The sequence below is a fragment of the Cervus canadensis genome, chromosome 8 (genome assembly GCF_019320065.1).
Source record: "Cervus canadensis isolate Bull #8, Minnesota chromosome 8, ASM1932006v1, whole genome shotgun sequence".
Taxonomy (NCBI): Eukaryota; Metazoa; Chordata; class Mammalia; order Artiodactyla; family Cervidae; genus Cervus; species Cervus canadensis.
In genome coordinates, this window is record NC_057393.1 from 53,730,544 (window position 1) to 53,752,572 (window position 22,029).

A 22,029-nucleotide genomic window follows, 5' to 3' on the forward strand; every position below is an offset into this window, starting at 1 on the left:
ACTAGGTTCATTCACTCATGGCAGTCCTGCAGTGGACTGTGAAAATGCGTTGTGGATGGGTATTCGGCCACGGAGAAATATTTCTGAGATACAGTAAGTAGAATTAATTGCAAAACACAATTCTCATTTGTGTGGAAAAGATACTTGAATGTGCACGCACATTTCGGAGGAGGGTATTTCGTGGTGGATGTCACTGGGGAACAGAACACATACTTGTTACTTTACACTCTATGCTTGGACTGTCTCGACTTATACTGAAAAAGAGATTAGTTTAAAAGTCATATGAGGTAATAAAATTAAGACTCTTAGGTGATAATTTAATTTAGTAGTTATTAAACCATGCTTTTGAAGCCCCTGCTGACATACAAAACGCAGAGCATAGCAAGAAAACAGAGGAAGAGAGAACTCTCCCAGACCTGTGTGAGACAGACTTCCTCCTTCTCCAAAGCTGGAATCTCTAAAACTGGCAAGTTCACCAGTACAGTATCCATTTGAATCCCAAAGTTGTATCACAGTTGCTGTTTTATAGTGCCCATTGTCAGGTTGTCCTGAGGTGCCCTGGAGACCCTAAAAGCATTCTGAGAATGAATATATCTTTACTGTAGTCTTTGAGGGCTTCCCTGGTGGCTCAGATGGTAAAGAATCCACCTGCAGTGCAGGAGACCTGGGTTTGATCCCTGGGTTGGGAAGATTCCCTGGAGAAAAGAATGGCTACCCACTCCAGTATTCTTGCCTGGAGAATCCCACGGACAGAGGATGCTGGTGGGCTACAGTCCATAGGGTCACAAAGAGACAGACAGAATTGAGTGACTAACACTTGGGTTTCCCTGGTGGCTCAGATTGTAAAGAATCTTGCAATGCAGGAGACCTGGGTTTGATCTGAGGAGGATAAACCAGGTCTTGAGTTTATAGGAGCTAAAAGTGTACAGTTCTCTGCATCTTTGGAGTGAGTGCCCAGATGAAGAACGGTGCTGCAGGAGGCCCAGTCTGCCCTGGAAGGCTGGGCAGCATCCTCTTGGATGGCAGATGAGCACATGCAAGGGTCTATACCAAGGTGGGTCCCCGGGGACAGGTTACCACAGTTTGGGGGCAGACAGCCTACAAACCCTGTGGATGACCCTAGAGCTAGAAAACACCCACCCAAGGTCATACAGCTACTCCACTCACCCAGGACAGCTGAGGGCACTGGACCCTGACGTGGCCTGGCTGAGCTCCGGACACCTGGGCAGAAGGATGTCCTGGGACCACTGGGCTATCTCCTCCCCCTTTTTTGCAGTCTACACTCTGAGCTTGCCAGCCAAAAGGCAATTGGGTGGTCCCCACTGCCGAGACTCAACCCCTCCTCCGCTGCCTCTGACCCAGCCTCCTGTTCTGAGGAGCTCTCCCCCTGGGTCCCTGAGATTGCCAGGGACATGCCCACTCCCAGACATGCCCATTACTGCTCTAGTAGCAGCCCCAAGTAGTATCTCTGGGAGAGAAAGCTATACCCGATTCCTTACTGCATAGCAGGCTTGCTCTGGTCATGGAGGGGAGTGAGGCTGCTGCTCATGAAGGTAAGTAAGCTGCCCAGATGTTCAGCTCTGGTCATGAAGGTCAGAAGTGAGCCTCCTGCTCAAAACCAGGGCCTCTAGCCCAGGGTGGGACAGAGGTCCTTAGGGATGACATCATGCTCTCCCAAAGGCCCACCAAAGCCAACCAGGCATCCAGATCCAGGTACAGAGCTGGGGATCTTCACTTTCTCCAGATGGTTGTCAACCTCCCATAGAGCTCAGTAACTGGATCATCATCAGGAAACTGATACTTTTCACAGCCTTGTCCTTGGTGCTGGTTTTGCTCAGCAGGCACCAATCAGTGGTTCAGAAGCAAGGCTCACAGGCACCAAATCTATTTTAATTGCAGCTGCAGGTTCAGGGGCAAGGCTCCCAGAGTTTCAATCCACCTTTTCCAAATCTCAACTGGTAACTTACCTTTTTCGTGTTTTGGACACAAAATGGCTCCTCCAGAGCTGTCCTGGTGACTGAATCAGTTTTTAACTGTTAAGTACTCTGGGTACTTCCTTTGTTCCAGGAAGTTCTGGATCCATTCATTTTTATTGTTACTCCTGTGGGGAAACCCAGTGCAGCAGCACAGATGGCTTTCCTGCCCCGCCCACAGCCCTGCCCTGGGGTCAAGCGAGCCCAAGGAGGCTGGTGAGTGCTGGCAGGTGCACCTAGAGGCGGGACAAGCGTGGGCAGGAGAGGTCAGGCACCTGGGAGCTTGGGCGGCAGAAACAGAGGACTTTGAGGATGGGCTGGTCCAGGGCGTCAGGAGCCACAGGGGCCAAGAGAGAGGCACTGAGTCTGGTGATTGGGCCGAGCGGCTTTCAGGCAAGTGAGAAAAGCAGCGGGTAGTGGCGGGAGGTGGCCAGAGCCAGACAAGCAGCTTCCTGGGAAGGAAAGCTGGAACCTGGCAGCACAGAGGTCGGTAGGCAGGCTTTCTGGGAGGTGGATATGTGGGATGGGACAAGAAGGAGAGCAAGTTGGAAAGATAATAGCATGGCAGTTCCAGGAGGAGGAGGTGGACAGGAGAGTCACAGGAAGGATAAACAAAGACCCTGAAACTTTCAATCTAGAGTGTATGGGGGCGGGGGTGCAAGAGGGGACATGCAGAGCCACAGGCTGGCCTCTGCCTCAGTCTGAGAGGACTGGGAGTGGCTGGGGACTCAGAGGAGGCTGGGCAGGGCGTGACCGGGAGGGCTGCACTGTGGCTGTGTGGAGAGAGGCCAGAGCGTTGGAGATGCCACGTCAGCACTCCTTGGCCTGCATTTCTTTTCTATCCTCAACACAACTCAGAGTCAGAGGAGATGGCTGAAAGTGGTCAGCAAATTCTGTAAAATAATTAAGAAACAAAGCCAACTCTAAATAAGTCACAGGTAGGTAGACTTCACCCTGAACTGGGCTGGGACCTGTGAAGATATTTGCAAGGGGTCGCCAGGTCCACCTGAATAGACGGACGGCAGAGCTGTCGAGGAGCAGCCGCGGTGCACACACCAGCAATGAGAGCCTGCAGACACTGACCCCCCAGGGCGGGCTGGATCAGATGCACCTGGCGAGGTGGGCACAGCCGCTGACCCTCTCCACAGATGGGCCAGCAGGTCTAGGACACACAGCTCACACAGTCGCAGATTCCAGCCCAGTGTTCCCAGGCTCTTTTGCTTGGACCTTACCACCTGGGGCTGTATGCTTAATGACCTAAAATAACATTTCCTCTGGGCCTACAGAGTCAAAGTCCCTGCGCTTACAGCTGAGCAAGCCAGCTTGCTCTATCGTAACCTCCAAGCAATCGCTGAAAGTGGCACGTGGAATCTTAAAAAAAAAAATCACCCAATGAAATTTATTTCAGATTGTGTCAACTGGCTACGTTCCTGTGGTGCTTACCCACACCCAATCCCATTGGTTCCCTTGGCAACCAAGTTTACCACCGAGGTGCTTAATGCCATCTTGATATGACCCCAAACAAAAACAACCAAAGCAGCAGCATTAATATAAAGATATATTCCATAAAAGAGTTTGGCAGTCAAAGAAAAGCGTCACACTTCCTAAAAACACAAGCATTCTTCTTCCCCTAATCTACAGAGAAAATTGTAAAAAACAACAAAACCAACGTCATCAACAAACACCCACCAGTATACACCACGCTAGCATGTACACTTCAGCAAGTAAGTAAAGGTAGTGCTCCATCCCTGAACGAGGAGGACAGAACTGGTAGAACAAGATCCAGAGAGGCATTAGAGTGTAGCCCAGCCAAGATGCACAGACACCCCAGCTTCCCCCAGGAAGTTATTCAGGACATCAGACAGACTTCATTTCCAAAAGCAAGCCCCCAGTAAAACCTGACCCAAAGGGTGGACACAATGACCACAGATATCCCCTTCAGGGGTTGGAGGGTCACCACGAAAGTCTTCAACGAAATATATGAGCCTCTATCCAGCTGCAGGCTGGGGTCCATGGCTCAGCCCAGGGGCTGGCTACAGGGCTTCTCTGTCCAAGGAGAGGCAAAAAAAAACGCCAGGCCGGCCAGCCGGCCCTTAGCATGCAGCCTGGAGAGGAGCCCTGGCCAAAGGTCTCCGGCTGGCTGTCTCTGGCTAGGGTTCCCTGGCCTTGCAGTAGCGGAGGGTCAGGATTCAAGTTCTGGGTAACAGTTTCAGTAGCACCAAGACCAGGAGTCAGTGAGGCCAAGTGGGGAGGGGAGTGATGGTATGCGTGTTGGGGGCACGGAGACAAAGGGGGAGTCTGTGAGTGCAGCTAGGTGATGAGGGATGATAAGCTGATGGAGCTGGTTCGTGAGACACTCAAGGGAACTCAGAGGGCTGGCGTCAGTCCCAGACACCGCGTAAGGCTGTTGAGAGGAGAATGCCAGAGGAAATGAAGACGTGGTGTGAGAACATTCTTACCCCTATAAATAAACTATTTACACACTTTAGGAAAAGGAGAGCTGACGCTCAAGAGGAAAGCCATGCCCACCGCCCCCCCACCCCACCCCCCGTGCCATCAGGGCATAATGCTGTTAGGCTGGAGCAGTTCCCGTCCTGGGGGGCGGGGTGGGGGAGACAGGGGACGAGGCACTCCCGTGGCACCAGCCACGTGCTGGCTCAGGCTTACTTCACTTGGATGTGGCTGAGGATCCTGCCCACACCCCTGACATGTGCAGACACCACAGGCCCCATGGGCACTCGGAGGTCCACAGAAGATGGGGCTGCCTCGAGGCCAGCACCAACCACATGTGCGATGGAGGCCTGGGTGCAGCCACCAGAGCCGCTGGTCCCTCAGAGTCACCTCCCCCACTTAATGACGGGGCCTCTGACTCCAGGCAGACCCCCGTGGGGGTGTCAGTCACAAGTCTGTGTGGGTGACAGGGGGCCCCTCGGTCTTCGGCATCGGCAAGCAGAAACAGGCCACATCACGCGGATGCTGAAGGCGGGGTGCTGGCTCTGGCCAGGTGCTTCTGCTTCTCTGCCTGTGGACATGACGCTAACGGTGGCGAAGGGCTGCCGCCCCCATGGTGTGGCTCAGCTCTGCTTGCCTGCCTCCGGCTCCTCAAAAGTGGTGGCCTGCCTTCACCGCCTCAATGTCCGAGATCAGGGTCCTCGCCAGGAAGATGCCAAATATCTGGAAACAAAGGGCAGCAGAGGCAGCAGCTGTCAGCATCAGGGCCCAGAGGGCATGGTGGAGAGGGTAGCCCACACTGCCCATCACCCCCACACCTGCCCGCGGCTGAGGACAGAGAGCAGCACATGGGCACCTGCTGAAGGAGACCAACCCACAGTAAAGACAAAGGAGCCCAGGGTCTGCTTTGCCAGGTCCCAAGAGCCTGGAAGAGGCGAATAGCAGCACCACAGAAGCACAAGGGATGCTCTGGCCTGCCCGCAACATGACCCTGCACGTCCCAGACTGCAAACCACGACACGCTTTGTGCCCTGGGTGAAACCGGAAATGACAGGGTCACTGACTGGTTCTGATTCCCAAAATAAAATCTGAACATTTCCCGTAAACCTGGATTCTATAATAAACACAAGGTTGTCCCCGGCCTGGGCTGTGCTACACTTCTGACCTCAGTGACCGGGATAACCGTGTGGGAAGAATGATGTTTTTCTACCAGGAACAGACTAATGTAAACTCGGTGACCTGAGGAAATTGGCTTTTTCACCAGTTTTAAGTTCTTTTTGTGGTTGGTATTCGATGAGCCACTCCTTCTTAAGTCTGAGTCCTTGCCTGCTTTGCAAGTAAATTTTTTTTCTTTCCTTTTCCCAATGCTTCTGTCTCTCGGCCTTCCTCTGAGATCAACCAGCCACTGAGCAAAGGAGGGAAAAGTGCATGGACAGCTGGTGACCCCGAGTCCACATCAGTGACCCTCCTTCCAGGAAAGGTCAGAGCTGTACATTTTCTAAATGGTGTGTTTTTCCATAGAGCAGCAGCCTCAGTTGCTTCAGAGGTTGCTTACAAGGCTGCCAGCTTCTCCAAGCCCTGGGTAGTACTGGAAAACTCCTGGTTTCTCTGATTCACTAAATTCTCTAGCTAGTTCTTCTCCCGGCAGACACTAGCCAGCCTACTCACCCCAGGCCTCGGGCACCCCCAGCTACCAGCATCTTTCCCCATGTGAAATCTGGCTCAAGGGGAGAGCAAGCCACACAGGCGGTGGGAACAGACCTGCAGCAGTGAGATGGCGATGAAGACGCCGGCCACAATGTAGATGTTCCGTGGGAGCCAGCTCTCCAGGGCCTGGATGCAGCCTTTCGTGAAGATGGACTCATCCCATTTGCTCTTCAGCTGCAGGGAAAGACAGCGCCCTGAGCCTGTGACATGCAGGCTGTCTCCACCCTGTTTCCCCAGAGGGCTTCCGCCAAGGGCAGAGCAAAGCTCAGTGGGGAATGAGGGATCTTGGAGGAAGGCGCCAAGGACAGACGGACAGACAGAACTCTCCGGGAGAAGTACATCAACTGGCCTTGGCCTCTGCCCCTCCCTGGACAGTCTGCACTTTATAACCTGCCTAAGTAAAGGCTCCCTCACTGTGATCTTTAACTTTTTCTGTCAGAGTCTCCACAGATTTCAAGATCAACACACTCCACAGCCTGTATCTGGAGAAAGGGGAGCAGGCTGGGAGGTGGGCGGGAAGGAAGATGTGCCTCAAAGAGAGAAACTAGGAGAAGAGGATTCAGCGTCTTCTGAGTCAGCAGAGGGAAGGGAAGGGGCTTCTCAGATCATGTGCCCTAGCCCATGGGAGACCAGTTCCAGGAAGCAGAGCCTGCATAAGTGGTCACAAGCCAGCCGGCTCTTTCTAATCCTGACCCCAAGTGGAGGCTCAGGAAGCACATAGGGATGGGCCAGGAGCTGGTCCCTATGTCCCCCCACCTCCCCACACAGCAACCAGCTCCGGGCCCCCTCCCCTATCAGCATCACCCATGAAACACTGACAGAACATTCATTTGTTAGCGGTGTTAGGGGCTGAATTATGTCCCCCTAAAATTTGTATGTTGCAGTCCTAACCCCCAAGACCTCAGAGTGTGTCTGTACTTGATGACAGGCTTATAAAAAAAGAAGTAAATACATTAAAATGAGGTCCCTGTTGTGGGCCCTAATCCAGTATGACTGGGGTCCCCTAAGAAGAGGCTAAGAAGAGGTCAGGACACAGAGAGGGAATCCCATTTGAGGACACAGGGAGAAGACATCATCCGGGCCAAGGAGAGAGGCTTCAGAAGGGACCAACCCTGCTGGCAACTTGATCTCAGACTTTTAACCTCCAGAACTAAGAAAATAAACCTCTGTTTCCACATAGCCCAAGCGCTTCATTACAGCAGCCCTAGCGACTAACACAAATGGTGACAAAATTCGTTAGCTGGAGAAGCTGATGCTGACACAGGCCCATCTCTGTCAAGTGGAGCTCACTGCAGAGGGGGCTGAGGTTTCCCAAACAGGAGGGTCACATCCCCAGTGTCCACCTCGAATAGGAGGGGTTGTCTGCAGGTTCCCTGAGACCCCTCTCTTTCAGACCAGCTGTCATTCACAGCAGCAGAGGCCATCAGAGCAAGGGCTGGGGGAGGCCTCGCCTCTTCACATCCGAGTGGACACTCCCTGCAGCCTGAAGAAGCCCTTAGAGGACTGAGCCCCGCCTGCCCTGTCACCACTGTCTCCACGTGGCAGCTGGACCAGGCCATGTGCTCCTGCAGCTCCATCCTGGACCCCTAGATAACGACGCCTCCTAGGATTCCAAGGAGCCTCTTCTCAAACTTATAGCCTTTGTTCCCCCAAACTTCCATCTGACCTCTTTCCACTCACGTAGCAACTGCTAGATTTTAGGATTGTGGTTCACAGAGCGTGAAATCACAGCCATCACTGTTCTTGGGAGGGTGTATGCGTGACCACGTGTGTGCCCTTGCTTGCCTGGTTTCCAGCTTAGGAGGCACGTCTGGCTCCTTAAGTCTCCCCTGGCTTTTCCATCCAGTTTGCACTTTTGCTAAATCAGGGAGTCAGACCCTGGGGAACAGACCTGAAGAATTCAAAATTCATATGCACTGGGGCTCTCACCTGAGTCCTGACGTCATAGCCACACTGTGTGTTCACAACTTTTTGCTGTTAGAAAAACAGAAAAGATTAGTCATTTTTGTACTCTTGAGAAGCTGGTGGTAGAAAGCTCTAGAAAAGTCACAACCAAACACCAGCACCAACTCCATTACAGCAAACGCCCTTCCAGCATACTGCCAGCTAACCTTTCATGCCAGGACAGGGTCAGAAAACCTTTTGTGTGAAGGACTAGACGGTAAATATTTCTCACCCACCTACGTGGCTGCTTTTTAACTCTGCTGTTGCAGCATGAACACAGCCATTGACAATATGTAAATGAATGGGCATGGCTGTATTTCAATAAAACTTTATTTACAGACAATGGAATTTGAATTTTGCATGATTTTCACATGTCACAAAATATTCTTCTTCTTTTGATTTATGTTCAACCACTTAACAATGACTGAAACCATTCTTGGCTCACAGATGATGCAAAAACCAACAGCAGGCCGGCTCTGGCACGGGGGTTGCAGTCTGCCAATCCCTGTGCTAAAAGGGAAAACCTACACTTGCTGAAGAATTCACAGTCACTGTGGAGTTGTCAGATGCTGGCTCTGTGGCCTCTGTTGATCTGAGCGCTTCCCGGGCTGAGGAACCTACCCAGGGCCTGTGGCCCAGCACCAAACAGTGTGACCACGCTGATGGTGCGGTGTGACTGTCCTCTCGGCTCAGACCCTCTTCAGGGAAACATTCAGTGCTCCTTCAAGGGAACCCAAGGAACCTCCCTGGGCAGTCCAGTGGTTAGGATTTGCAGCTTTCACTGCCAGGTCCCAGGTTCAATTCCTGGTTGGGGAACTAAGATCCCATAAGCCACGCAGTGTAACCAAAAGAAAAACAAAAAAGATCACCCAAGAGCTCAGTTTCTGGAACTCAAGGATGTTGGTCTGCAGACCAGAGAGGAAAACCCATGAAAAAGAAAGAACGGTAAAAGAATTCTGCGTCACCCCAGATGGCAATGTACTCCACCATCCCAGGCTTTTGAGGATTGGGCATTTTCTCCAGAGAAAGGGACACCTGGGTTCATTACATTCATAGTATCCTGTTCAGGCTCCTTGAGTGAGAGCCCCTCCCGGCAGGGGGAAACATTGTTTTTCTCCTGCTTCACCCAGCCCACTAGAGCCAGGGTGGGCCATGTGAAAACGTTCCTGGAATTTCTACATACAGGATTTCAGAGCTGCACGAGCCCCAGGCAAGTGGAAGGGGAGCCGGGCGCTCATTGCGTCTGCAGGAGAGAAGTGGCCAGAGCCCTCAGGGAAGCAGGAACTGCTCACTCCACCCCGGAGGGACTGTCCACAGGTGGGCCGACTTACTGCTGGGTCAGGCACGCAACAGGAGAAGGGCACCCCACATTTCTCGCGGCTATAGCTGGCGCCACTGCAGTTGAAGTAGACATTGAGGTCCCAGTCTTCAGGGCCATATGCCCCGCAACACTGGTTCTGCAATCATAAAGGCAGGAACCATCAGAGATCCAAGCACAGGGTGGGTGTCTGTCTTAGGGACACGGGGTTTGATGTGCCTCCATGTACCACACAGAGAAATCAAGGCCCACCCAATGGACCTGCCATCACAGAGACGTAACCGAGATGACCCTGGTGGTCCTAAACAAGGGAACTGTGTCCAGGACCCAACACCCCAGGCTGGCTCAGCAGCGCCCTGGCCTCAGCTCCACTCCCTCCTCGCTCTGGAACTTCCCCTTCTTCCCCAACTGCCCCCCAAGCAGCCCAGAGCAGGCTTCTGGTTCTCCTTCCTATATGGTCCTCTACTACCCCGCAAGAGAATACCTCCTGTGGTCAGTGCGCCTTCCTCCCCAAGAAAAGGCCAAGCTGACCCCAGTCACCTTTTGTGTCTCTTTACAGAAAACAGCTGCTGAACGCCTACTCCCAAGGAAAGAGTTACAACTGGGGTGAGCGGTAACACAATCAAAGCTTTGCCCCTGACCCTGGATCTCTGTCCTCCCTTCCCACAACCCCTCTCTATCTGGTGAAGCAGCAAAGAAAACCTCCCTTTGTCTAAAAACTCATAAAACCAAATGCACTGAGAGCAGCTTTGTGACATCAGCAATGTCCCAACCAGATGTTGTTTTTGCACTTGTCCTTAAAGCTGACATAGTTACAGCCCTAATTACAAGCCCACAACCAGGATTTCTGCTTCACTTTCATTTCTGAGATAAAAGTCCATCTCTCCCCGCCAACCACCCTCCACGGTTCCAAGTGCTCTAACGAATATCCAATATTTCACCATGAGAAAAAGAAAGCTCCATCATTTACTGACTACCCCTGAAGAAAGACTACAGTGTCTTTAAGGCCAATGCAGAGATCCGGCATCCTTGACACCAGCAAGCCCCAGGCTATGTGGAATTGAAGAGCCTTGAATAGAAAAGGAAAAGCCGCAGCAGGCAGCAGTGTCAGGAGAGGGTGGGGTGACGACTTTCACAGATGGACGTGGGTCTCTACCAACAACACAGGAAGGATCTCTGATCACATAAATGGGTTTTGCTGGATCGAGCCCAGGATACGTGAAACACGGGGCAAACAAGTTCTGCTTAATAAGGAGAACAGATCACAGTTATTTTTAATGCTCTCTATTTTCTTCTCAGAACCAAAAGGTTCCCAATAAAAAGTTTTTGAGGAAGCTAGGCTTTCTGGCAGAGCAGAGATCAAACAACAGCCTTGCAGAGGCCGGCATGGTGGGGAGTGGGTTTCTCCCGGGGGAAGAGGGGCAAGGGATGGGGGACAGCTGTGGTCCCAACCTCCAGGTGCAGCCACACACAACGGGGATGGAGGTCAGATAGAGAAAAGGTCACCACCTGGGACTGCTTAGACTAACCTCCGGGGACATATTCCAGGGAGGTTACATTCCTCTTGGTCTGAAGAAGTTTGCTCCAGGCGGCTCTGTTCTCTCAAACAGGAAGGGGAAAAGGTCCCAGGAAGGAAAGGGACAGGAATAGCCTCAGACAGCGAGTCATGTGCCCAGCTCTGCCCCTCAGTGCCCACAGGGCCCAGGGAAGGTGGCTGTCTGGGTGGTCCAGGCCTGAGGGAGTGGGGGTGGTCACGAGTGAAGCTAGACTGCCTGCCTGAAGCACCTGGGGGACAGCACCCTGAGAGCAAGCCTGGCCCGTCAGCACACAGGCGTGGACAAAGCTAACCTGTACAGAGGCAGGGGTGGCACCGTCCCGGCCTCCCTGCCGACGGCAGAGCTGAGGGGGGAGGGTCCCATGTTCCCCACCAGCCTGGGCCCCCAGCCGCGCACACAGACTAAAGTCAGGACAGTTAAGCTGTCTTAGGGAGAAGGCGGGCACGGTACTTACAGCTTTCTGAAGGGAGTCGATGAGGTTCTGCAGGTCAATGTCGTCCCGGTAGGATCTGATGTTGCTCTCGAAGAACTCCCGGAACCGGTCCCTCACCCAGTCCTGGAACAGGAAGGCCAGCACGGCCACGGCCAGCTCCAGGAAGAAGATGAGCACAATGGTGCTGCAGAACTGCAGGGGGGGACATGCAGAGAGCGGGCGTCACTGCACCTCAGCCTCCCGGCCAGACCGCACCCCCACCTGACCCAGAACCTCTGCCTCCCTCTAAGAGCACGGGCCTGGCAGCCAAGAGACCCGCGCTGGAGCTGGGGAATCCCACGTGATGGGCTGGGTACCCTGGGCACCTCATCCCTGCTCACATCGCTGCATTGTTGGTTAGAGTCAGATAAGTGAAAGAACAAGCAAGCTCCAAGACAATGGGCCAGCCATCTCCTGTGAAGGAGTGCCCCTCCAACAAGGAAACACCCCCACAGGAATGAATGGCTATCCTGGCCCACCAGGCTGTCAGCTCCTTTAGCATAGAGACTGTGCCCCAGACACCCTATCTGACCTCTCTCCTCGCACCTACAACCAGCGCACTTGCTAAAAACCTGTCATTCCTACTTTAGGGATAAGGAAACAGGCTCACTCAGGTCACATACCTGAGACGCAGGCCATCTGAGTTCCCTGGCGGGCTCTTGACAACTCTGGAGTTGCTAATGTTATCAGTACCTACTCTGTGTGCATACGATAGTCAACTGCGGTAAAACATCTGCAGGGCACAGGCAGCACTGGGGTGGAGTTCTGGAAAGGCCACTGCAGCCACAGGTCCACACCCCTCGATCAAGGCAGGGTTCCGGCCTGCAGAGCTCATGTTATCACAGCCACTAGCACGGGCCACACCGCACACTAAGCATCTATGCTACAGCCAGCAGTATCCCAAAATAAGACACACACACACAAACATACATACACACAAGGCCCCCCAGAATGTAATCTCCATCCACAGAGAAGCAAGATAACCAAACAAAGTTGAAAAGCAGGGGAAAAAACAAAAACAAAAAAAAACCCCACGTGTTTTCCTTTTAAAATTAAGCCCAGAAAAAAAGGCTTGGCCTAATAAATTCAACAAATAATATACTGCAAAACATGATTATGTGTTTCCCCCACCAGGTGCTATTTAATTTCAGCTGAATGCATTTCAAAATGAATGTGTATCTAAATATAAAACTAACTCTTAGTAACTCAAAGTTCTGCCATAAAATCAAGGATTCTGCACTGTATATCCAACAGATTCATACCCCCTGGAGGAGGCAAAAGATGATTGACATCTTCTGATCTTAACCAGGAAGGGCAAAGGTGATTAGCAAACAAACAACTGGAACTGCAGCGGGGAGATAAAAGGTGAGGGAGGCACAGGTGACTCTGCCCACTAGGAGCTGAAAATTAGAAGGGCTCAACGTCTCCCCCGCTGAGAACCTACTTCATCTGATTGTCTCCCGAAACCTTATCTTTTTCAGTGGGCAGCAGGGTATAGAGGGCTGCCTCCTCCCCTCACTGCTGGATCCTGGGGCAGGCTTATAAGAGTGGCTACCTCACCCCACCCACTCCAGCAGGTAAGGGCTAAGCCTGTCCTACAGAGCCCGCAGCCCTACCTCCCCCACCATACTTCCTCCCACCCCCACGTCCGGGCCACTCACAAAGTTGAGCAGGCAGATGTTCTCCCGCAGGGCCCCCACGCAGCCAGCGAAGCCCAGGGTGAACATCACCACGCCCACCATCAGCACCAGCACCACTGGGTCAATCCCATGCATCCGGGTCACTTTGGTGAGGTCAGAGAGCACCCCCTGAAAGAGGCAGAGAAAGCAGGGTAACATCAGCCTTGAAGAGTCGAGGGTGCCCTGGTGGGGTGGGGGGGGGGGCTGATCTGCAACTAAATGAGGACAGGGACCTGCCTTCTGGGGCTCAATCTTCTCATTAAATGCCAGGCCAGAGCATGGCCCCTACCCAGCTGCCCTCTTAGAGGCCCAGCAGATCCTTGCCTCCCTCAGCTCCCAGTTGCCCTCCTGCATCACATCTAGGCTGTCAGTTCCTCACAGGCAGACCCCATGCTTCTTTTGTAGCTTGTAGGATATTGATGGGGTGAAAAGGGGCCCTGGGGGACCCTGTAGTCAAGGCACCCAAAGGCCCTGGCCTTTGGTCATCTGGTGGCTGACCCCGCATGCTATTCATGGAGAACGCCATTATCTTGAGATGGAAACAGCTTCAACTTGAACAGGCTTGCGAACAGTACATGCACCAAGGACAGATGAAGACAGCACTGTTCACTGTCTTTTTGTGATGATGCAGATGTCCTATATATATCTGCGCTATTCAAAATGGCAACCACTGGCCACACGTACTATTACTGAGCACTTTAAATGAGGCCTAGTGGAACTGAAGAAGTGAATTTTAATTTGTTTCATTTTAATTAATTTAGATATAATCAGTCACATCTGGCTAATGGCAATCAGAATGGACAGAGCAGCTCTACAGGACTCAACGGAGGAAGAAGCAAACAGCAGCCAGGCCAGACACCCAGCGGGAACCGGGCAGCCAGGGTCGCCAGGCCTAGGCTCCGGGTCTGATCGGCTGCGATGCTGCTGCTCTGTCTGGTCACACGGTGGCGCTATGAGTCATGGTTTGCACCAGCTTCTCGGTCACTAGGGCAAAGGGACACTGCCCTGCAAGCACTTAAAGGGGCCCAAACCTAAAGGTAGACCTTATCCAGTTCCCAAGGCCATGGCAACAAAGCCCACAGACCTAAGTGCTCCTGCCTCCTTCTTCTGGAAGCAAAGAGAGGCTCCACTGACGGAACAGAGGCCCCTGGGCCTTAGGCTTAAGAGAAGGCTTTAGCTCTCACTGTTTCCTGCCTGGCCTCTCCACCTCCCCAGTACCCCCCAACTCACAGTGCAAAAGGTGCACCAGAGGTCCACTCTGCTCACATCCGGTCTAGTCCCCTCCTAGGAGTCCCAAATGCCCCTTGTCCTCCCCTGTCCTCCACAGGCTGGGCGATGAGGTTCAGGCGTGCTAAAGATGTGCCCCTGCAGCACAGGGCACCCAGGGGGCACAACCCAGAGCTTAACTCCCTGACTCAGGGGTCCTATCCGTGGGCGAGAACGAGAGCTTCAGGAATCACCACATCTGTGCTCAGGGAGCTGCCGGCTCCAGAGGCAAAGTTAGCATCCACTCCAGAAGGTAGCCCCAGGCCTGCCCTGGACACAGCCGTGGACACGCCCCGGGATGACTCGGGGCTTCTGGAAACAGAAGAGACGGCTCTCCATGCTCATGGGGCTCAAAATCCCAACTGGCCCAGCCTTGGCCTCTAGCAGCAACCCTGCCACAGGGAAGCCAGGCTAGCCAGGAGTTTTCATCACAAGTTAAGTAACTTCCAAGAACCGGCTCTGTAAAGGTTAATGACCACAAATCATTGCCCTGCACAGGAGGGGCTCTTTGGGGAGGAGTTTGGAGGAAAAGACAATTAAAGCTGAATGAACCTGGTGGACTACCGCTCAGGGTTCCAGGGACAGCCACACCTACCTTCTCGCTCCATGCCCATAGTCCAACTCCGAGGAAGACAACTCCAGCCAGCTGAGCAGGGGCAGGGGAAAGAGAGAGAGAGAAAGTCAGGTCAGAAACCAGCTCCATGAACATGCTTCTCAGAGGAGGGGCCGGACTGCAGGTGTCAGAGGGCGTTCCTGGCTCATGTCCACGCTGGGCAGAGCAAGGCGGCCCCTTGGTCCCTGCAGATGACAGGGACTCCAGCAGAACGGTGGGACAGTGAGGCTCTTCAGGTAACTCACACCTGTTTTCCCTGACTGCTGGAACAAAGTTCTTTAACCCCAGCTGGCCCCATGCTTGGGAGAGCAGAGACAAAGATCTCGGAACAGTGTCTGACCAGGAGAGTCTCTGGGGTCAGAGACACTGAGCCACACCCTGCTTCTTTCCCCTTCCACAAGCCCCCTACTCACTTTAATGCACTGTCTGGTGTGTAAGAGGACATCATCCCTTGTGATGCCTGCAAGGGCTCCCAGTGCAGGTAAGGCTCTGCACAGGACTGCCACCCTCCTTGGGTCTCCAGCCCTGCAGACAGACTCCAAGCACAGACAAGCAGCTGCCAGGCTGAGCTTCCTCCCCCACCATACTTACACTCCACGTGGCGGGACACACCTGTGCTTAGGGAACGCTGGGTTATGTTACTGAATTAAGAGGCCTGCACTGAGCCATGTGCTAACCCCAGAACTGTGTCCCCCAACCCTGACCTCTCATCCATAGGAGCCCACTGGCACCAAGGTGCCCCACATGCCCCATGACAAAAAGAGACCCCCCCCATGTACACCCCACAGCTTCCTACACCAGGGAGGGTTTTTCCAGAGCAAACACCTCCTGGCCTCAGAAATTAAGTGGCCCCCTGTTGTTCTGCTAACTGCCTAATATTCTGCTGGCATTTCACTGCCATTTATCAGGACCTGGTGATAAACAACAGGGCAAGGCTCTCTGTGACTGCACGTTTCCCAAGTGTGTTCTCCAGCTTCAGGGCCTCCCTGCCCACTGCAAGCCCTAGGAGGCCGGACTCGGAAGAAAGGCCTTCGGAGAAAGCCCGGGAGTTCCCAACCTCCTCTGGATCACAGGCCACTTTCAGAAAATGTGCACATGCCCCGTATTTTGGAGGGAATTTCAGAGGGTTCACAGACTCCTTATTGCAGGTTCCCAAAGCAGTCTGTGGACTTCAAGTGAAAAAGTCCTGCCAAGACCTGATCCGCCCGCCCCCGGCCCCTCAAGTTGACTAAGTACCACAGGGACTAAGAAGGCCAGGTCGAGAACTCTGAACCCAAGTCCCCCTGAAACCAAGTTCCCTGACAAGTTGATGATTAATCTCTCTATCCACAGCTTCATTCCCTTTCTTGTCTGCCCCTGTTCTCCTTAAGATTAAGGAATATCAAAGAAAAGGGGAGACTGAAACGGAGCAGAACCCTGAGGGACCTTGCCGGGAACAAGCCCCTCCGTGGCCCCTGCTTCTTGCTGGCCTCCCCTCCCCCTGCCTGTTCCAAAGAGCAGACTCAAGCAGTTAATGATTAGAATAATGACACAGGAGTCACAGGACTCCCGATTCCTCCGGAAGGGATTTAGATAACAATCTGCCACTATCTTTAAGTTGTTCGGCAGAAATAAGACCCCCACCCTGTGGAGGAGGGCGATTACACACTGACCACAAGAAGTGTGGACCCCAGACTGGTTGGAACCAAAAGGCTGATGATTCAGATTCCTGAAACATTACCTGTTACCTCAACACTAACCAATCAGAAGAAAGTCCACAAGCTAACCACATACCCTGTGGCCCTCACTACTAACATCTGCCTTTAAAAACACTTGTCTGAAAGCCTTCGGGGAGTTGGGGTCTTTTGAGCACGAGTTGCCCATTCTCCTTGCTGGGCATTCTGCAATAAACCTTGTACTTCCCTTCACCATAACCTTGTGTCAAGTAACTGGCTTTGCTGCAAGTTGGGCAAGTGAACCCAAGTTCAGGTCAGTAACAATTCAGTAAGCAGTGAGGGAGAAGACCCAGATCCTAAGTCTCAGTTTAGTTCATTCATTTACTCACTCATTCATTCAATGGACATTGAGCAAATGCTAGGTACCATCTCAAGCACTGGAGACAGCACTGCATCACGTGGTCAAAGATCCCTCTGCTGCTGGAACTTGGGTGCCATGGAGCTGACATGAGATTCTTTCCACCACATCACACCGATCCCCCACTTTTCAGTCCTCCCATTGGATTAGCCAGCCGATAAAGGGCTTCATTTTCCTTGATGGGGTGCATGACCTTCCATTCCTGAGTGTCTGACACTGTGTGGTAAGCAAGCTGGAAGGTGACCAGTTGCTCTCTGCTGAATCCTATAGACATCCCTCCCCACCATTCCTCACAGTCTCTGATGACTCACTTCCCTCTTTCCAAGCTGGGAGGTCAAGTCTTTTGCCTTAGCTTATCCACCCTCATCCACCACAGTAGTCATTCCCTCCTCCACTGAGGCACTCAGCTTTGGGGACACGAAGGATACACACATGGTTGTCTTCCACTCTCCCTGTCACTTCGCCTCAGTCTCTTTTGAGGGCCTACCCTCCTCTTTCAGAGCCCTCTAAATGCTGGAGAACCTCACTGCTTAGTCCTGACCCCTGGCCTCCCCAACCCTCTGGATGATGTCATAACGCACACAGCTGACGCACAAACCCCAACCTCCAGCCACAGCTGATCCCTAGTCAAACACCCCAATGTCTATTTGATCTGTCCTCTGAATACAACCAGCAACATTTCAATCTTCACACTCCCCCAAAGGGAGCTGTGGTCTCCCAACTCCCCTGCAGCTCCTCCCAACTCTCCCGTTCTCACTAAATGGCACCACTGACCATCTACTCTTAAGACAGAAAACCTAGACCTCAGGCTTGACTGCTCTGTCCCTCAACTCCACATTCAACCTACTAGGACCTGCTATTAGTCCTACCTTCAAAATACATAGAGAACCCTCTCTGCTCCCACCTGTCCATGCCATCACCCCTGCAGGGGCCTCCCCACTGTCTCCCCACAGGTCCTGAGCAACTAGAACAATCCTTTAATAACATATATCAGATCACCCACCTCCTCAAAATGCTCCGATGCTTTCCTTTTACACTTAGAATAGAATTCAAACTCCTTGCTGTGGCTCACAGGGGCCTGGGTAGCCAGGCTGTAGCCCGCATCTCCAACATTATCTCCATCTCCAACCCAGCTCCCCGGCCCCAGTCCCACCCCCCCACCCACCCACCCCTGATCCCTGCCATCTCTGCTGAATCCTACAGACATCCCTCCCCACCATTGTGACTGTTTCTTGAACTCACCTACCTCATCCCTGCCTCAGAACTTTGACTCAATCCCTTAGCCTAGAATGTTCCTCCTCCACATCCCTTCCTGGCTTCCTCCCTCACTCCACTCAGGTCTCTCCAAATTTCACCTCCTCAAACACACCTCCCTTTGCCATCCTGTGCAGACTGTCTCTGCACGTGTCAGTCCTGACCTCCCTCCCTGCTAGATCTTCATGGTACTCATCCTAGACCACGTGAGCTGTCTACTGTGTCTCCTCCTCTGCCCTCTGAGGGCAGAGATGTTTTCTATTTTGTTTAGGGTTGCCTGACCACTTTCCAGGACAGCCCACCCACCACCAGGTACCACATGGGATGGTGAGGGAGGTCTGCCCCCTGCAACCCTCTCGCTGAACACAGTCAGCTTGAGACACCAGCTCCGCACCACCACAGCCCAGTTTTCCTTCTCTCAAAACAATGGGGCTCCAAGAATAAGAGCTCCTGTTTTTTTTTTCCATGCTGTTTCAAAGGAAGAACTAAAGTTAACTTGCAGCAGAAAGACAGGAACTGAGGTGGGGGGTGGGGGTGGGGGGGTGTCACATGCCAGATCATGGGTTCAATGAACACTGGCCCAAGGCAGGAACTTCAAGGACCAACAATTGTTTTAGAGAAAAGAAGACTGAAGGAGGACCAGACAGGGGAAGTGACCTGTCTGGGAGCTCACACAGCAACCTCTTGAATGAGCCAGGACTCTGGCCAGCTTGGCATGGCTCCCTGTGGAGCCCCTTCCCTGCCCCCCACCCCCCTCCCCAGGACAGATGGTCTGTGTAGTTGGGCTGTCCTCTTGGCTGCCAACCATCTGGGAGTGCCTTCCAGCCTCAGAGTAACCTCCTTTGTTTCTCATCTATGACCTGATTAAATTCCTTCTCAAAGAACGGAATCTAACTCCCGCCAAGCCCACAGAGGCCAGCCTTGGACCATCAGGTTCGCACGCCGTGGTGGTCACCAGGGCAAGTAGCACCACCCTCTCCTGGGTAACTGGTGCTACGTTAAACACAATACACCTAAAGAGGCCCTCCACACCCACAACACTGGTACTATTACCCCCATTTTTCAAATGGCAAAGTTCAGATGTAGGATGACTTGGTTATTGCCTAAACTCACACAGCGAGCTGGTGGAGAAGTCAAGAAACAGACCTGCGTGTCTCTGACTGTCCTGACATCACGTTATCTCACTGCACAGGGCGGCTGCGAATCGTGGGCACCAGCATACACCCTCCACCACAAGGGGCAGTCACAGTGCCCGGTGGCGTGGGAGGCTGCAGAAGGGGCTTCTAGGCTGTGCAACAGTAAAGCCAATGGAGGATCACTCTGTGTCCAGTCAGGGCCCCTGTGGGGGTCACTGTGAAGATTCAGGAGTGACCTGAGGCAAAGGCCCCCTGTGTAAGAAGGCAAGAGGTTTCCTCTGGGGCATTCTGGGCTGGTCCAGCCCTGCTTTGTTCTGGAAGCCCACATGGAGTCAACTTGCTAAAGTGAGCAAGCCCTTACCCAGCAGGTTCCAGACATGATGGAATTGTAGACACCTGGCTAGGTTCCGCCAGACCGGAGGAGGAGTCCAACACCAAACAGGCTGAAAGCAGCCCCTCATCACCCACAATTTAGTGGCCCTGGTCTCTTGCAAGATTTCATTTCAGTGTGAAAGTGCTCAGGCAATTCCTGCAGACACCAGAGCCTTTCCTCCACAGGATCAAGACAAACCACCAGCAGCCGTGAAATGCTTTCAGGTTGCTGGCCTGCTGGCCCCTGACTCTTGTAGATTCCTTTAGCTGAGGCAGGCTCCCTTGGGCCACCTGAGGGAGCCTCCGAAAAGAACCAGAAGGAAACCCAGGAAGAAGCACTGGAACCCAAAGGAGTCCTGAGCAGCGCTGAACAAACAGCGTGGGTCAGTTGGTCCTGATTCCGGCTCCAGCCCACAAGTTCCTTGTGACAGGACTTGTGTGAGTCCAGAAATTTCTCTGAACCTGTTTTCCTTTGCAAAATGAAGGTGACCCCTCCTGGGTCAAAGAAGGGTCTCTGGGGCACTGAGCGAGCCCTGCCTTGCCTTGGAGGCAGAGCAGAGTCCTGGGGGACCTTTGAGACCTTACCAGCATTTGCAGGATTGAAGACACTGTGCCCCACCCTCCAATGGCTCACAGCTTTGTCCTGACACAAGGTCAGAAGCATCTGTTTTACCGGGCTTCTGGAGACAAGAGTAGAGTTTAAGGAAATAGGTGCCTCCTAGAGGCACTTTTCAAGTGAAGTGGGGAAAGGATGATGGAAATAAAACAGGGCAGGAGTAGAAAAAGCGATAATAAAACTTTCAGCTCTGTTCCTAACTCACCTTGTGGATTTAAGAAAACCATCGCTCTCTTCGACTTCAGAGGAGACCAACGATCTCCAAAGACCTCTGCTTCTCCTGCTGCCTAAGCTCCGCCACCATAAATCATGCCAGGTGGAAACCCAATGGTCCTGGCACTCACTCTCCAGAACTGGACATCCTGGCCTGGCAAGTCCAGGGAACACCAGAGATGCTTGTGGTCATGTGAAAGGATGCCAGAGATGGCACAGACCCTAGACCCAACCTGGCCCTGACAGCCAGTGCACTGAGGTCAAGATGAGGAGGTGCCCTTCCAGACTGCATCCACTCTGAAGCATAAAAGGTCTGCTTCTTTAAAAAAAAAAAAAAAAAAAGGTTAAACTCAGCCACTTCTGGGTGGGAGTTTGGAAGTTCTGGGGGCCGGAAGGGACGCTGGAGCCCAGCTTCCTCATCTCAGAGGGAAACGGGCCCGGGGCGGGTCAGGGCCTTGTCCTGGGTCACACAGTTATCACACACCAGCCTTTCCTCCTGCCGGAAGGGCGGTTCTGAAAACCAGAAGCATGTGTGCCCTTCCCGCAGAGCCTGTGAACCCCTGCGAGGGGCCCCTCCGGGATGGGGAAGGACATGCCTCAGGGCTCTGGGGCAGCTTCCACAGACACTCTGTACTCCCAGATAACAGGGGCTCACGCGCACAACGCCCCGCCCAGGGATCTGACTCTGGTCAGCCTTTGAAAGGAAGGAAGACAGAGGAAGGTTACAGGCAGCAGCCCCAGGCGGCAGCGAGAAGGAACCCCCAAACCCGCCTCACCCCCACCCCAGTCCCTGCCATTGCTGGCACAGTTGGATGATTTACAGTGAGTAGAAAACAAGATACTAAGCTGAGGGTCGGCAGTTCCATAAGCCAAATAGGAAGTATTTTCAGCTTTGCCGGGTGGAAGGTCTCTGTTTTAGTTACTCAATTCTGCTGTCTTAGCAGGAAAGCAACCACAGATAATACCCAAACAAATGGGCAGGGCTTGTTCCAAAAAAAGGCGTATGTGCAAAAATGGGCAGAGAGCCAGGTTTGGCGTGCAAGTCATAGTCAGCCACGTCCTGCACTAAACTATCATACCGAAACCATATGAACCTAGACAGGATTTCCTTCAGCTCAGCCACGTGAACCCCAGGACATCCTATAATTCGGGTTGCCAACCCTGATATGTTTCTATATTACTTCAACAGGCCTTAATAGCCTAAAACTACAAGTAACTCAAATAATATGTTTCCACCATGGAATATCCCACAACAATGAGAATCAACGATCTACAGCTATGTACCACAGAAAGAATGAATTTCAGACAAAAGATGCAAACTGAAAAGACTTGATATGGATTGAAAGTTATGTTGCTCCAAAATTAACATCTTGAAGCCGCAGCCCC

The 22,029-nt window shown here is 52.8% G+C and overlaps 1 protein-coding gene across 1 annotated transcript in view; it reads right to left on the bottom strand.

The window, feature by feature from the left end:
• Positions 1 to 3,513: 3,513 nt before the first annotated feature.
• TSPAN14 (tetraspanin 14) overlaps positions 3,514 to 22,029 on the bottom strand; it is a 53,097-nt gene continuing 34,581 nt past the window's right edge. Inside the window, exons 3-9 of the mRNA XM_043476232.1 lie at positions 14,962 to 15,012; positions 13,083 to 13,229; positions 11,404 to 11,574; positions 9,407 to 9,532; positions 8,061 to 8,105; positions 6,186 to 6,305; positions 3,514 to 5,147 (exon numbers count right to left, since the gene is read on the bottom strand). Of these exons, the coding sequence (XP_043332167.1) occupies positions 5,076 to 5,147; positions 6,186 to 6,305; positions 8,061 to 8,105; positions 9,407 to 9,532; positions 11,404 to 11,574; positions 13,083 to 13,229; positions 14,962 to 15,012 (732 nt within the window). The 3' untranslated portion in view covers positions 3,514 to 5,075. The remainder of the gene's footprint in view (positions 5,148 to 6,185; positions 6,306 to 8,060; positions 8,106 to 9,406; positions 9,533 to 11,403; positions 11,575 to 13,082; positions 13,230 to 14,961; positions 15,013 to 22,029) is intronic.